This window comes from Natator depressus, chromosome 3, assembly GCF_965152275.1.
Source record: "Natator depressus isolate rNatDep1 chromosome 3, rNatDep2.hap1, whole genome shotgun sequence".
Lineage (NCBI taxonomy): Eukaryota > Metazoa > Chordata > Testudines > Cheloniidae > Natator > Natator depressus.
The window spans coordinates 203,996,542-204,013,772 of record NC_134236.1 but is presented as its reverse complement, the minus strand read 5'-3'; the positions used below and the strand labels follow the sequence as shown (position 1 = coordinate 204,013,772).

The 17,231-nt window shown below is 42.9% G+C and overlaps 1 protein-coding gene across 2 annotated transcripts in view; it reads right to left on the bottom strand.

The window, feature by feature from the left end:
• Positions 1 to 17,231, bottom strand: part of SLC24A3 (solute carrier family 24 member 3) — a 331,008-nt gene that overhangs the window by 29,640 nt on the left and 284,137 nt on the right. For both annotated transcript variants that reach the window (XM_074949728.1, XM_074949730.1), the window contains exons 11-15: positions 16,424 to 16,584; positions 15,542 to 15,806; positions 13,422 to 13,588; positions 11,230 to 11,344; positions 9,832 to 9,944 (exon numbers count right to left, since the gene is read on the bottom strand). In XM_074949728.1, the coding sequence (XP_074805829.1) occupies positions 9,832 to 9,944; positions 11,230 to 11,344; positions 13,422 to 13,588; positions 15,542 to 15,806; positions 16,424 to 16,584 (821 nt within the window). The remainder of the gene's footprint in view (positions 1 to 9,831; positions 9,945 to 11,229; positions 11,345 to 13,421; positions 13,589 to 15,541; positions 15,807 to 16,423; positions 16,585 to 17,231) is intronic.

Here is a 17,231-nt window from a genome sequence, read left to right as displayed (position 1 = left end):
ACTGGCAGACAGTGATTTTGATTCTTTCTTTTATACCTCTAACTAGCCAAGTGATAAGAATACACCTAAATTCTTCGAGTACAGGCCTTTACCGACAGGCCTGAATATCTATATCCTAGCAGACCACATTTCCTAAGCTTGCTTTTGAGACTGTCATGTGGGAATGTTTCAAAAGCCTTACTAAAATCAAGATATATCACATCTATTTCTACTCCTCCATCCAGTAGGCCATTAGCCCTGTCAAAGCCCTGTCAATAGCCCTGCTATTGTTTGTCTGTTCTTGACAAATCCATGCTGGCTATTCCTTGTGATCCTATTATCCTCCAGGTGCTTACAAACTGATTGTTTAATAATTTGATCCAGTATCTTTCCAGGTATCAAAGTTTGGCTGACTGGTCTATAATTCTCATTCCTGTTTGTTCTCCTTTTTAGAGATAGGTTATATGTTTGTCCTTCTCTAGTCTTCTGGGACCTCACCTGTCTTTCGTGAGATGTCGAAGGTAATTGCTAGTGGTTCTGAGATAGCTTCAGCTAGTTCCTTAAGTACCCTAGGATGAATTTCGTCAGGTCCTGCCAACTTGAATACATCTAACTAAATATTTTTTAACCTGTTCTTTATCTATTTTGGCTTGCATTCCTTCCCCTTGTTGTTAATATTAACTGTGTTGAGTATCTGGTCACCATTAATCTTTTTAGTGAAGACTGAAGCAAAATAAGCATAAAACACCTCAGCTTTCCTAATGTCATCAGTTATTAGCTCTCCTTCCTCACTTGGGTCTAGTCTACAGGGGCAACGCTAAAGCGCAGCCGTGGCAGTGCTTTAACATGCCTTGCGTGGTCGCAGTGCAGTGCTGGGAGAGAGCTCTCCCAGTGCTCTAAAAAACCCACCTCAACAAGGGGCGTAGCTCCCAGCGCTGGGCACTGTTTACACTGGCGCTTTACAGAGCTGCAAATAGCTGCGCTCGGGGGGGTGTTTTTTCACCCTCCTGAGTGAGAACGTTGCAGCGCTGTTAATTGCCACTGTAGACAAGCCCTAAGTAGAAGACCCACTCTTTCCTTTATCTTTCTTTTACACCCTAATGTATTTAAAGAATCTCTTCTTATTGCCTTTTATGTCCCTTGCTAACTCATTTTGTGCCTTAGCCTTTCTGATTTTGTCCCTACATGTTTGTGCTATGCTTTTGTATTCCTTAGCAATTTGTCCGTGTTTCCATTTCTTGAAGGATTCCTTTTTGATTTTGATGAATGATGCACCCGTTTTGTAGATTCTCATGGCATTGGAATAATGCCTTCTCTGATGAATGATGTTTTGGATTAGGTCTCCATTTATGCTGATGGGTACCAACAGCCTGCATTCACCAACAGCCTGCATTCAACAGCCTGCATTCAAAAACAGGTTTTACCCTACTTCGGAAAGTGGGAAGAGGGGAACTTCCATGAAGTCAAACAATATGGCGCGGGCTTCCAAACACATAACAAGAGATGGAGATTTTTTCCGAAATAAAAGCTGAGGAATAAAATAATCCAGGCACTAAAATGTATTTTCACCAAAGCAAAGAGCATGGGAAACAAGCCAACAGAACCAGGAATGTCACTTACAATAGGACGGCTTGGGCACTGAACTGGGACTTGGGAGACCTGAGTTCTATTCCCAGCTCTGGTGTGAGTTTAGGGAAATCAATTCATCTCTCTCTGACTGGTTCCCTGCCCAGTCTTTACCAGTAAGCTTTTTTTCAGGGACTCTATTTATATTATGTGTTTGTACTGAGCAAGATTTTTAAGGATATTTAGGTGCCAATGATTTCAATTGGAGGTTAGATGCCTCCAGTGACTAGGATGATGGGCCTTGATTTCAGTTGGGGCCATTAGGTGCGGCTGTAATACACATAATAAATATGTATACCACAGTAATACACATAATAAATACACAAATAAATGGGCATGGGAATCCTGTTTTACAGGGGGTTTGTGAGGCTTAATGTTTGTAAGACACTTGGAGATCCTTGGATGAAGCACAACACACTGTTAACAATACAATGGGGCCTCACATTCAGAACTTTACCACTTAAACCTATTTCCTGCTATGAGCACTTGATCGGCTGGTTCGTGGGTGAAACCACATTACCACATAAGGTTAAAAAAATGTCAGCATCTATAAAATCATAGCACAGCTCACTGCCAGTTGTGTGTACACATTGTGATACCCAAGCTTGTCACACAGATGAAGAAAAAGGAATCAGATTCTGCTCTGCATTACACCAGTGTAAAAACAGCGTATGCCACTGATTTCACCTGGATTTACAACAGTGTAAATGAAAGCAGAATTTGGCCACTGGTGATTATGAATCAGTTGGGACAAAACAGCAGATGTAGAGGGATTTCACCAGACATTACATAGGAGAACAGTCTAGGAGCAGATGTCAATCTGAATATCAGAGCACACAACTGATAGTGAAGTTCTCTGAAGGTGAACTTCAGATATTCTTGGTGACAAGGATATTTTGGATTGTTAAAACAAGCATACTGCAGGTCCTGAGATGCTAAGGAACCTGTAGAATGTCTGTTAAGACCACTGTTTTGTCAGTTCTACAGAGAATTTTTTCTCGGGGACAAACTGTTTTAACCATGTCTGATATAGAAGGCCAGAGAAAATGCTGTCACATTCCGTTCCTGTACTGGAATTGGACATAGTGCTCCAGTGGATAATGAGATACTCTGCATCTGTTTGCATAAAAAGAAGCTGGACACTGAATGAACTGACACTGGGAAGCATCTGCTGAAATGCTATAAAACAGACCCTGCCTATGGCTAGTTTCCAGTGATCCACAGTTATTGCCTGGTGTCTTAAAGTGTGCAAGCTTCCTCTCCTAATCGAGAAACTGTGCTAGGTAGTCAGGATGGCCATTACCATGCTCAGATAACAGGGTGATGGATGAAGTACAAGAACCTAAATAGGTTAGAAAAGAATAGAACAGATCAAGAGATTTTTCATGAGCAGGAGAAGATTCTTCCTCTGTAGTAGGAGGGACAAGTGGAGTGAGATGTCTGATACCCCTTCTCCACACTCAACTCCTTTTGAGTTGAATGTTTGGATCAAGGAGAGGGAAAATGGCAAAGGCCTTGAGGTTTATTCAAGTTGGGCCAAGCTTGCTTAGGAGCTGCGCTGAATCCCTTCCCTTTTTCCTTTCTGTACCCCCACACTTTATTTAAATAAGAACAACTTCGGCTTCACACCTCTTTGTTTGTGGATTCTTGCCCTGGCCATTCTCCTCCAACAGAAGGATCCCTTTAGGGTTCCCCACAGGCAGCCTCACTGACCTAGCCTCAGGAAGGGGGTGGGGCAGCATTAGTATGTGACTAGGGTTGTGTCTGCACTGTGTTTTAAAACCCGCCGCAGCGAGTCTCAGGGTCTACTGATGAGGCTTGTGCTTTGGCACTAAAACCAGCTGGAGCACAGGGTCTGAAGCCCAGGGTCGGGGGGGTGGGTCGGAGCCTAAGCTCCAGCCCGAACAGCAACATCTACATATTGATTTTAGCACCACAGCACAAGCCCTGAGCACCTGAGTCTGTAGACCCAGGCTCAGACTTGCTGCCATGGTTTTAAAGCCCCCCTGGCAGAGACTGATGAAGAGATGTACTGAATCAATGTTTCACTGGCTGCTCTGCCCAGGACCTTGTCCCAACCAGCAGATCCTTCCACTTTTTGGGCTGCACTGGTCATCACAGACCCTTTCGCTGCTTTCTGTCACCATTACCTTCCCGACAAGCAGGCTAACCAGTTCATGAACCATGTGGATGGGTTTCCTCTGATGGATGACGGCATGAGTCCGAGCTAACTCTGGCCCAAGGAGCATATGATATGGGTGAAAATCCTGCCCCCTCACCCCAAAATCAGGATTTCACCCTGTGTGTTTTAAGATAGTCATCCTGGACCCGATTCAGCAAAGCATGGAAGCATGTGCCTAACTTTAAGCATGGACCTAAATCCCATTGACTTAATGTGACTTAAACATGTACTCAAGTGAAGAGATGGTTGGGAATTTTCCATCAAAAGGGTTTTTCTGTGGAAGATGTGGTTTCACAAAATCAGAATTTTTCCATGGGAAAACTTCAATTCTGCCAACATTTTTTAGAAGAATTTCTGTCAGGAAAACAGAAACATTATTTTGTTTTGGGTCAGGCTGTCCTGAATTGAAAGGTTTTGATTTGTTAAAATGACCTGAAATGTCTTGTTCAATATTAAACTTCATTTCCCTATGGCACTGAAGCAAACGAACCTATTCACATGCTTAAAGTTACTCATGCGCTTAAGCGCATTTCTGGTCTGGAGGCTTGACTTTCAGCTCACTTTCTCTTTCCACCAGTGTCTTCGCTCCATTGGTCTTAAAGCTACAAGTGCCTTAACCGGTTGTTTATTAAAATGCATTTTTACCCTCTCAAATTTAATTTCAAATCCCCTCATCCGACCATGGCATGATTCAGTTATCTTGCTCACTCTGGTGGCGTAATTTGCAGTTTTGGATGGTAACTTAAAAGTAAGTATGCTCAAACCGGCTTTTCTTTTTTTAATCTTTTCTTGTGTGTGTGGGTGGGTGGGGGAATGCTTCAAAGCTTCAGAAATAGCTTTGGGGACTTCCTCTTTTGGACGAGGCAATCCAAATGGGAAGTTGGGAACCTGCCAAACATTTAAAGAAATGGTAATTATTAGCTTTGAAATCTTCCAGTGTTTAACATGTAAGCAAAGTCATATTTGTCTGTTAAAAACATGGGCCCAGTTGTGCAGGGCCTTAATGATGTGAGTAAGCCTTGTTTGTGTGAGGAGTCCTAACACTTATTCTCACAAATCCCTCAGCGTAAGCTTCGTGTGGTTGTCTTCTCTATGTTGAATCCAGTACCAGGCACACCGACGGGATGGAATAAATAATGAACAATCATAGTTCACAAATGTTGTCATTGTCAGCAGACTATATCTGAGCCAAGTGGAATCTAGTCCTTACACGCCAGATACAGTTTTTAGTTTAGCTGGCTGTGGATTCTGGGCTAAATCCATGAACTTGAAGTAAATAGTGAGGAAACGCTCATTGTGGTTATGGGTTTGTTTGTAAGACTACTCTTTAAACATGTGACCACGTTGCACAACACATAATCTGGATAAATTAAACAGTGAGGACATTGTTACACATACATGAAATGGGCTACTCATGTTCAGCCTCTTGTTTATGTCCTTTTTAGAGGAAAAACACAACAAATATAGGGATGAGCTCCGACCTAGAAAAATGAATTTGATTCCTACCACATTTAATTTAGTTTTGTTTTTAACCCCAGCCTCTTTTCCCAGTCCAAGTGAAATGTCAGAGTTCTGTCAAAAGGTCACTACTCCTCCACACGGAGACTTCAGCTTTGGATCTTTAGTCAAGATTGAAAATATCATTATTCATGGAAGACGTTTAATAGGTTGATGCTTAAAACAATGAAAAGGTGAAATATATGCATAGATCTTTTTGATATGTACTGAGTTTATATTGGTCCTTTGCTCTCTCTTGGAGCCATGTGGGTGCGGTGGGGCAGGAGAGCTTGCACTGCTGCTATTTTTAGTAGGAAAAACTTTCTGCAGATAAGGGTAGTTAAACTCTGGAATAGGCTTCCAGGAGAGGAGGAGGGGGCCCTGAGCTGAGCGGGGGTCTCGGGGTGCTATTGTAATACAGAATCATATTAGAAAGCCACTAAGTGTGGTTTACTGCTGTAAGTGAATGTAGTGCCGTCACTGGAGGTGTTTAAGAACTGGCTGGACGGACAGCTGTCAGGGATGGTCTAGGTATACCAGACCTCAGTGCAGGGGGCCGGACTTGATGACTTCTCAATGTCTTTTCCAGCCTTACATTTCTAGGATTCTGTATTACTGCAGCTCCTTGAGACCCCTACTCAGATTGGGGCTCCATCAGGCTAGGTGCTGTACGGACACATAGTAAGAGCAAGTTCCTGCCCCACAGAGCTTCCTATGTAAATAAACAAGGCTGATAAAGGGTGGGAGGTGAAATACAGGCACAGAAAGGGGCAGTCACTTGCCCCAGGTTACACACGGAGCAGGTCACTGGCACAGCTGGGAATAGAAGCCAGGTCTCCTGAGCCTCAATACTCTATCCACTGAACCACACTGCATCTAAATAACGAACATGCCCTGAAGATAGACAGTGGACTGCAGTCTTCAGGGTTGCCAGGTAATATGCACTGCATTCACTTAAAGCAATAAATAACACCTACTGGATTTGTTCAATAGGGTGCCAAAATTTAATCCACGTGCAAAGGTGTCTTTATTCCTCTTGTGAATTAATCCTGGATGCATTTGTGGGGGTGGGAAAACCTTCTTAGCAATTCCTGACCCTTGAGTGCCTGACCGTGTGCCTTTAATGTTCCCTTATCACATTGATAAGGAATTTCCCAGGCTGTTGGTGGGTTTTTTTGGGTAGATTAGGGTACGGGGCGGAGAGATAAACCCATGAAATGAAGAAGCAGCAGCTTCACTCTGCAGGACTTGAAAGCTCACCTGGCTGGCAGGAATTGGCAATGGCACGGGTCAATTCCATAATCAGGAACTGTTTGGCTCAACGCCGTCAGAAAGCACTTTCCTGTGCACCTGAGGAGGGATACCCTTTCCTGAGCCCTGCTCGCTAGCACTCCCTAATCCCTTTGCACTTTACAAGATCCATGGGCTTTTCACTATGGTCTTGATTGTCCCTAGATCTGTGGGTGCAGGAGGTAGTGGATGCCATGGGCCCATGACAGCCCATGCTTGCAGCAGTTGGGCAAGGAGAGGGGGTGTGTGGTTACAGCCTTGACTCTGGCCCCACAAAACTTTGGCCAGTTGAGGTGGCACAGGGGTGCAATCCTTTGCTGCTGGTATAGGCTCAGGAACAAGAGGGAAGCACAGTACAGCCCTCCTTAGCCAGGCACGTTGGACTCGATCCTACAATGTGCTGAACGCTCTGGGCCTGACCTGGTGAAACACTTCAGCACGTGCTTAAATTAAGCACAGGAGCAGTCCCACTTTATGAGCCAGGCAGGCCAAGACATCTTGGCTGTTCTAAAGAAAACATGTCTGGATTTGTGCCTCTAACAATCCTTCACGGAGCAGGCACAGTGTATTTTGTCTGAATTTTACCACTAAGTGTGTAAAGGGCTCCTTCCTGACAGATGTTGGAGCAACGCAACCTTGATCCTGCAAAGCACTTAAGCACATGCTTAACTTTAAGCACATGACCATGAGTAGTTAGTGGGAGTATAAAAAGGACTGTACTTTCTCAGTAAATAACTGTCCAAGGCTCAGTACACACTCAAATCAAACACAGCTATCTTCAGAACATCCAAAGGCACGTCTGCTCAGTGAGGACTATTTCCATGTCTGATTTCACATTTCAACCCCCAGCCATTTCAGCTGCAGAGATGTTCAAAAAAATGGTGCGAGAAGTATTTTCAAATAGGGAAAATGTCAGAACTCTTTTTGTTCCCACTTTGCAAACGAGTCACCTTCAGGCAGACAAGGGGTCAGGAACATTTCGGCCCACAAGGCGAAATTTTAAGAAAGGTACATGTGCTTGAAAACAAAGGATTAGACTGAAAAATGTTACACAGCCTGAAGCATAGACACTGCTGCTGGTTCCACTGAAGTGCACCCTTAGCAACTGCCTTGAAATCTTACTTAGATTGTAAGGTCTTTGGGGCAGGGACTGTCTTTTTTGTTCCGTGTTTCTATGGTGCCCAGCATGGTGGGGTTCTGGTCCATGACTAGAGCTCGTAGGTGGTATGGTAACATAAATAATGATGATGATAATTAAAAGGAGATAGTGTAATTGTGTCATTCAGTGACTAACGTTGGAGAAAAAGGAAAAGTCAGATTTCAAAACTGCATTTTCCTTTTTCAAAAATCTTTAGTCTGAATATCTGAAGTACAAGATATGGGGGTTTGCAACAGAACTACAAGGTCTAGTGTCTGTCTCTAAACTAATTTAAATTATGTTACCAACTTCCCCAAAGGAATGAAGCATAATGAAAAATTGTTTCCTCGGAATAATTTAAAAAGCTATTTTAAAGTATATCAGCACAATTGCTGTTGGGGTGACTTTGGGGCTAGACACAACAGGCTTTCTCCCTAAATTTTCTATAATTACAACAGTGTATGACACATATGAAAAATGCACCGTTCATTGATCAGGTTTGGCATCAATGTCTCAAAAATTAGCCAATGACTTTTTCTAACACTTCCCAAATTACAGAAAAAAAGTGATTCCTCTGTTGTTCCCCCCTCCATCAGTCATGTTCTTCCCCCTCACAGGAAACAGAACATAATCGCAAACGTAAATGATTACTGCAGCTTCACAAAGAAATCCCGAATGTAATCTAGGAGATAGAGTAACCAGGCACTAAAAAACCTGTTATCAAATTTTTCCTCACCATTCAACTATACAGGAAGATATAAAGTGAAGGTGAGCATGATACAATAAGGGACAAATACTCAGCGGGTGTATTGTTATAGCTCCAATGACTTCCATGAAGCTATGACAATTTACACACAATGAGGATCTGCACTTAAGTATAAAAAGATTGTTCCACAGGTAAAGCTGTACAAATGTTATATACAAAAATCTGTATTAAAAGAATGTTAAGGTTGCAAAATCAAGCACTCAAATGTTAGGAAATGCCAGAATTAAGGTTGCCTGTGCAACGTTAATTCGCCCATCTTGTGTGTATATGTTATGATACAGTCTATATCTACATGATCACCGTAAAATCTTAGTGTCTTCCATTTAGAATTAATAGCAATACAAAGTCTCTAGTGGACTTGAGGGAGTCTCTGATACTTCTCCCTTTATGGGCACCCTAACACTCTGGTTTTTGACCACCATTACACATTTAGTAAATATTTTCATGGAACTACCCACAACAATGTCCAGGTCGTTTCCCTGAGTAGTTAGTTATCTTAGTATCTTGCAATATTAAGAAGCAGTTCAAATGATTCTTTCCTATGTGCATCACCTTGCACTTGCCAACAAAAAATTTAATCTGTTATCATGTTCCCTAGTCACCTAACTTTGTTAGACTACTCTCGATACTCACAGTCTTCTCTAGTCTTAACTCACCTAAATAATTTTTTGTCACTTGCAAATACAACCATCTCAATATTCCCTCCCCTTTCCAGATTATTAATTGATCGATTAAACAACAATGATCTTAATATAGTTCCTTAGGGCACCCCCTCTGTTCAACTTCTCCTATGTTGAAAACTGATCATTTATTTCTACACTCTGTTTTCTGCCTCTTTAGTGATATTCTGATCCATGGTATTGTTTTACCCATCATCCTGTGATATTTAATTTTCTTAACAGCCTCCTTCATTTACTAGTTTATTGACATGCTCCAAGAATTCAAATGGCTTAGTGAGGCATGATTTTCCTTTCCAGGAAGCTATGCTGGTTTGTTCCTATCCAAACCTTCTCATCTATGTGTTTTATCATTCCATTTTTATCCCTTCAGAGTAGAGATCTCAGTCTATTATTAAGCAATTTACCTCTATCTCGCTCATGTATCTATTCAAAATACAGTATAATATGGTATCTTATTGCAGTTTGGGCTATTGCATTCAACAGGAAATAAAAGTACTCATGCCACAAATCTTAGACAGAATTAACTACAATTTCCCTAAATCATACATAGGTATTGCTATTTGCTCACTCAAATTTCAACTGAAAGAACTTTTACGTGACAGAAAACATGACAGAAGTCTAAAAGAAATATTTGTATTTAATTAAAAAAAAATCAATCAAATATAAGACTTACATATGAACCATAATCCACTGCTAGAGTCTGCAGAGCCCATGGGAGACCCAGGCCAATTAAAATGTCAAAAACATTACTTCCAATGGAATTCGACACAGCCATATCCCCCATGCCTGCAGAAACAGGAAATGGGGTACAATCAGTCATTTCAGTAAAGGCTTCTTGCTCTTCAACAAGAATATCTGCATCTGAACTACTCCTGACGCTGCATAGATTAACACTGGCTAGATTTGGCCTTTCTTTATAACTGATGCTCATTTCTTTAAAAAAAAAAAAATATGGGCATACTGGGGAAGCGTGTGTTTCACCAGAAAACATCCTCTTGGCCTCCCAAAGCAGTATTGCCAACTCAATTTTTCTTAAAGCTCCAGCTTCTGGAGTAATGGAAATCTGTTTTCATTAAAAATAATTTTCCAGCCCTCCTGGTTGTGGAGAAAAGCTGGAGAAAATGACTCAAGTGTTCCCAAAGTCTCAGAAACCAGAAGACAAATAAACTTAATCCTTAATTTTCAAGTTGAACATGTTTTTTTGAATGCTTGGCATTGGCTATGCTGCTAAAGTATGGTCCAGACTCAGTAGTGGCCTTTTACCTTCTCTGTGATGGCAAGTTAGTTCTAGGCCAATCTCCTGTTCTCTCTGCAAATATTAAATTTCAAATCAGCGTTGATTTCACCCATCAGAACCTCTCCCTGCTGCTCCTTTGGACATATTAGTATGCCACTAAAGTAGTCCAGCCCCACCCCCACAAATCTGACTGATTGATATAAGCGGCCCTTCCCAAATGTTAAGTGGAACCAACACAAGACTCCAAGGGCCAGTTCCTCTGCTCTAATGGAGCTATGAGAATTTCCACGAGCTGATGATCTGCCTCTAGAGGCATAAGAACCTGAAAAGAACAGAAGGACGGAGGCTGTTCTACCTCATCTGTGTCATACCCCTCTTCCCATACTGCCCTGCCCAGAGTATAGCTCTGGAAACCTATGGTTCTGAATAATACAGAGTGGATGTCCAAAGGCTGCAATGGTTTCAAGTAATTATGTCTATTACAGATCAGTTGGAGTCTTATTTCAAACCTTTGCATCTTTGCCACATCTTGGAAACCATATATTACAGAACCTGAGTAGCAAACATACCCATTTTTCCAGTTGAGCTAGTAAAGGAGAGCTGGGGAATGCTCATGTCTTGCCCTTCAGCCCCAGCTTGTTTTTTCAAAGCTTGGACCCCCTGAGAATAGCATCTGGACACCTCAGGGAAGATGCACTTTCATATCATCCCCTTTATCGGGAAAGCTTATCTGGAGGCTAGCAAGCCATACTTCCTCTGTACCTCCTTAACAGGAAGTGGACATGTAGCAGATGCTTTCACATCCACATTTGCTAATATAGGAGGCAAACCTACCTTGTCTTGCTACTATAAGGCTAGCCATGCAGTCCGGCACGCTGGTTCCAGCTGCCAGGAATGTGATACCCATGATCACGTCTGGAATACCCAATGTGTAGCCAATGATCGTAACCTAGGGAAATAAGTGGAACTGTCAAGAGGCTTAAATTTATTTAAAACCTAGTCAAACTTGTCCCTACATTGCAATATGATCTGAGTCAGTTTCTATAACTAAGTTTGATGGTGATGCAAAAGAACTTCTTAAAAAGGGAAAATTAAGAGAGGGAGGGGTTTAATGGGCAGGGCAACTGGCATAGGGTCAGGAAACCTGAGTTCTATTCCCCACTCTGCCATGGACCGTTGACAAGCCACTTCACCTCATGAGGCCTCTCTTTTCTCTACACCCTTTATCTGCTGTGTCTATTTGAACTGTAAACTACTTGGGGCACGGACTGTCTGAATGGTGCCTAGCACAATAGGAGCCTGATCTTCATGAGGTGTTTTGCCTTCCTCTGAAGCATGGGGCATGGGTCACTTGCAGGTTTAAACTAGTGTAAATGGTGGATTCTCCTGTCACTTGAAGTCTTTAAACCATGATTTGAGGACTTCAGTAACTCAGCCAGAGGTTAGGGGGCTCCTACAGGACCAAGTAGGTGAGGTTCTGTGGCCTGCAATTTGCAGGTCAGATTAGATGATCATAATGGCCCCTTCTGGCCTTAAAGTCTATGAATTAGAGCCATTAGGCATTACTATAATACAAATAATAGTTAAATAATCATGAAAACCAAAGATAATTATACCATAAGCATATTGTAGTCAGGGGTACAGCCTCAAGTCAGTGCAGGCAACTTAACACACAGGAGATACTGCTAACCATCTTCATGTCTTTTGGTATGCATGTTGCAATCTATTAGTGTTCTTTGAATCATTATGCATTTTGGAACGTTGGAAGCTCTTGCTTAACACAGAACTTATCATCAGTGCAAGTTACACTAGTGGTCATATCTACTTGCAAGGAGTGACATAAAAAGGTTCAGTTCAGGATAATACTTGATTTTCATACTCTCTAAAATGTAGTCTAACAAATTTGAACCATATGTTATAAGCAACACAGTGATCCTGTGGCTTCTGGTATTCCAGCTTTGGAAAGGTTGGGCAGGTACTCGTTCTTAAAAACAGTTCATCCTCTCAAATGAACATTTAGGGAGGCAGGGGAGACTAGTCACTCTCCATTTTCTGTTTAGGGAATTAAGGCTTTCTTAAAAAATTATTTTGCAAGATTTTGGCTTGGCTCTGAGAGGAAAAACCTGACCTTAATTTTGCATTCAGTATAGGAGTTAACTGTGCATGGACTGGAAGATTTCTCTAATTTCTGATTTCCAGTGAAGAAGGCATGTTCAGTTCTTTAGAAATAGATTAGATGTATTTCTGTAGTTCTAAAATCAGAATAAGTGGTCAAACGCCAAGTTCCCCCAAACCCTTCTCTGCACCCCATAACTGACTGTTTTTTCCTCAAGACAGCTGGGATTGGAAAGGAAGCATGATCCATGCTGCATTGCTGGCATTATTATAACGGGGGTTACAGAGATGTTATCACCTATCCAATTGGCTAATGAGGCCTGCAGCAGCTTAATGAACTAACAAGCACGCAGGACTGTAATTGCAGAGAATAAGCCAATTACATTTGGATGGCTTCTGTTCATTTTATTGATCCCCAACCACCTTTTAAATAACAAGCTAGAAATAGATTAAGTAGTCCCTATTGAGTAGAGTAGTAATGCAGCAAAATGGGCCAGCCGAAAGGCTGAGTTTCATGGCTTAGCATGCGCAGGGGCTGGGGTGTAGCATTTGTCAGCCCTGCCTTTCAAACTTGCTTACTCCACTGAGAAAAAGAGAGAAAGCAATTAAAGAGTCTAAATTAAATTCTCATTTACACTAAAGCCTGTCTACACTATTCTGGTGGTAACGTGGCCTTAAATTGTGCGTTAGTGGAATTTACTCCCAAATTAAAAATCTGGGGCGAAATTCTGGCCCCAGTGACATCAATGGGAGTTTTGCCCCGACTTCAATGGGGACAGCATTGGACCCTGCCGTGTAAAGGGGCTTTAGCATACATGGGAACTGATGCTGATGGAAAGAGACATCCATTGACCTCAACAGGCTCTGGACGCAGCCCCAAGTCAGCTCCCCCCGCCCCGCTCGATACGTACCATCCACACCATCACGTAGGATAAGGCTGCAATCCAGAGGGTAGAGGAAGCAAAGGTGACCATGAACCATTTTTCCCAGTAGGGCTTGTTGCAGTTGGGCACCGTGAAGTGCAGGAGGAAGCTCAGTGGCCAGGTGAACAGCCACTTCAGGATTTCCATTTTGCCAGCTGCCAAAAACAAAAGGGGACAACCATACATCTCTGCCCCATCCTCTCTGCTTTAACCCTGAGCAGGATTTATTATGTGTATTGTGCTCACAGCAAGAGCTGCTGAACCCCCTACAAACACATAACAAAGAGGCAGTCCTTGCCCAAGAACATACAAGCTGAGGATAAGACAAGGGGCAGGGAGATGCAAGGGGAGCACAAGGGGACTGAGATGATCCCAATTACTGTGATAAGCCATGGTCATAGCACATCAGCTGCCTAGCTGCTGTCAGGTATTTTGTAGGTATCATAGAAGAAGAGAGTTTTAAGGAGGGATCTGATCTAGTGCCCTGGCTCACAGAGCCTCCTGATAGCATTCTTAGAGCCTTCATTTTCCCCTGCTTGAGCACCACCCTCTTACTGCAGTTCAGCTTTTTGGGTGAGTAGCCCTGGAAAAGGACTTGCTGTGAAACCACGCTGTATCTGGCAGGAGCAGTCCCTTGTAGGGGCTGAGTATGCTGGCTAATTTGCAGCCCAGGTCTGTGTGTGCCTAGGGTTGTCACTCATCACAGATTCATGGAACTCATCCCAGTTTTCAAAGGGCCAATCCCGAGCTGGCACGCCTAGTACTAGGGGGGTAAAGGGTGGAACTGATGTAACTTCTGCACCCGCACAGTGTTACTGCATGCTAGGAAAGGTACAGTAACAGGGCAGCACTGCATCATGAGGTGACACTAGGATGTTGCCAGCCCTGGGAAGATGTCAAAGTGGGGACCAAGAGACCAAGACTGGAAAATAAACCCCAAATGTGGCCACTTAAGGCCCATCTACACTGCTGGAGTGGTGTAAATGACACTCAGGACTTAAGGATGTTGAACATAATGGGCAAAAAGCTCATTGGCCCTAAGGCCCCCTTACACCTCTCTGGAAGTATAAATGGGGACATAAAATAGGAGTAAACTATATTCACACACACTTGAATGCCCCTTTGTACAGCCAGTATAGGGGGCTTGGTGCAGTTGAGAACTAGGTCCTGATGTCACGTTCACCATTGTCCTGCATCTTCATAGTTGTTTAGACCAGTGCAAAGTGATGATAAAAGGCCACAGTTCTGACTGTTTGTGCAGTCCTGCAAGACTACGCAGCTCATCATGGGTGAATCTACACTAGAAATAAAGGAATCACTACAAAAGTTTTTTTCTCCTGCTGATAATAGCTCATCTTAACTAATTAGCCTCTCACAGTTTGTTTGGTAACTTCCAACTTATCTGTATGTATATCTTACTATATGTTCCATTCTATGCATCCGATGAAGTGGGCTATAGCCCATGAAAGCTTATGCTCTAATAAATTTGTTAGTCTCTAAGGTGCCACAGGTACTCCTGTTCTTTTTAGGAATAAAGGTTTGTTCTTCCCTCATGTTAGTGAACTAGTATAAACAGGTGTTAACAGGTCAAGGTAGACCATAGGCTCCTCTACACTTTTAACCTGCTATCACCTGTTAAAACTACCGACTGCCTTGCCTTCACTAGGATTTAACCTAACATGAGGAAAAATCCCAGTGTGTGGTTTTTAAAGGTGTTTACTTTGACCTGTTAACACCTGTTAATAATACCACTGCCTTGTCTTCAGTAGGCTTTCACCATGTGTTGTTACCACCAGGTTTTAGATAACACAGATAAAACCACACCTTTTTCCCTCGTTCAGACAAGTCTTAGGTGTCTGTAGCAGTTACAGCAGCCTGGTTGGGTTCTGTCACATTCCACTCTATTGTTACTTCCATCAGAGGGGAGGAGGCCTTATCTAGTTAAACCAGATGGACACAATCCCATTTCATCAATGACGAGGAATTAAACTCTTATGGTCAGAACGATGGGGTTATCAGAGAAGCACCTAGAATTTCAAATGTAACTGTCATGCTGTTTGGTGTTTTCAAAGTTATACTGAAACAAGGAAAGCCCAAGAGCTTCTTACAGGGTAGGTCAAAAGGAGTGTAAGGTCCGTCATTATCATCCTCCTCTTCCTCCTCTTCCTCGTCATTCTCGTTGTTCTCATTGTCCTCGTTCTCGGTCTCATTTCCAGCCTCAGCCATGTCCTCGTCTCTTCGGGTCCCATTCACGCCCCTTTCAGTGGAGTTGCTGGGGCCTGTCCCGTTCTCCAGGGCATGCTTGATAGGAATTTTGATAGCCACTTCCGATTCCCCATTGGTGTAGGCTCTGCTGTTTATCAGCCTTTGCCTCTGGAAACACAGTTACAAAGTCTTGGTGAAAAAGAGATTATAACAAAAATAGGGAGAGATCCGAAGAACTTTGTAAAAGCATATAACAAAGAACTTTGTAAAAAAATATAGAGCCAGATCCTCAACTGGTGTAAATGTGACATCTACATCTACTGAGGATCTGACACAAATACTATCTTTTCGGTAAAGGAAGGACTGAGTATAACGGAATCTAAAACACCGAAAGCACAGGTCAGATACTAATCCAAATTACATTGGTGTCAATTTGAAGTCTACTGAAGTCAATGGAATTACAGTGTTTGTAGAACCACTGTCAGTGAGATGAGAATGAGACCAATGTCTAGGAGCATCTTCTCTTGGGGTGGGGGGTGGGAATGGAACCCTTCTGCCATTTAGTGCGATCTGGTACATTGTGTAGAAAAAGCATTCTCTTCAGGTATCTCATCAGTGTCAAGGGATGGCTTAGTAGCATTCTTGGACAGGGGTGAGGGAGATGAGAAACTCCATCAGAGCACAGAAATGCCGGTCAGTCTCCCTTCAGTCTGAAGACTGCTGTGGGAGTAGATGAGTTCAGGATGGACACAGACTCAGGCTGAGGAGCAAGGAGTAACACGTACCTCGTTGATCAACATGCGACTGGCCATGGAGAGACGGGTTTTGGGAGGAAAGTGGCTGGTTATCATTATCCGGAGCCCAGCCTCAGAGAAGGAAAGCTGGTGTGGGTAGGCAGACAGCAGCTCGTCCACCATGATCACCGAGGCTTTACGATGGAAATTCCCTGCAGAGAATTCACAGAGAAAGGAGTGAGGTACCTTGCTTGCTGATCCAGTGGCCCCTCTCAGAGTGAAAGATTTCTACAATTCTCCCTCTTTTCAAAAGTAGCAGCCCGAACAGTCAACTTTGCATTAGATCAACAGGTTTTCCATCTTTTTTTCACACTGCAAACCACCCCATAAGAGAGTGACCCTTTCCTCTCAGCACCCTAACCCCCAGGAGCTTAGGAACTATCTGGCAAGAGTGGTCCAGGAGAGATGACCGCTCGCTCCCACACCATAGTACATGGTTCTCAAAAGGTTGAATTCAGTGAACCATAAAGATTCGTGGGCCCAGGATGAGTCACTCAACTTCAGACACTGGCATCTAAAGTGCCTCTTCTCTCAGTCACTTCTGTCCTTGAGCAACCGGATTTGAAATAAATCTCTCACTTGGCCCACCATTAAGGCTGTTCATTGCAAAATCTAACCTGCTCTCAAGAATTTATCACACACATACTACACACAATGATTACACTCCAAAGAGCAGATGTACCACTGCAGTAGATGCCATCTGGTGCTTAGGCCTGTGGTACTGGCTGCATTGATTCCAAAAGCATAATCTTTACTTGCATGAGGATATAATCCTCACCCACCATTTCATCATGTGTTG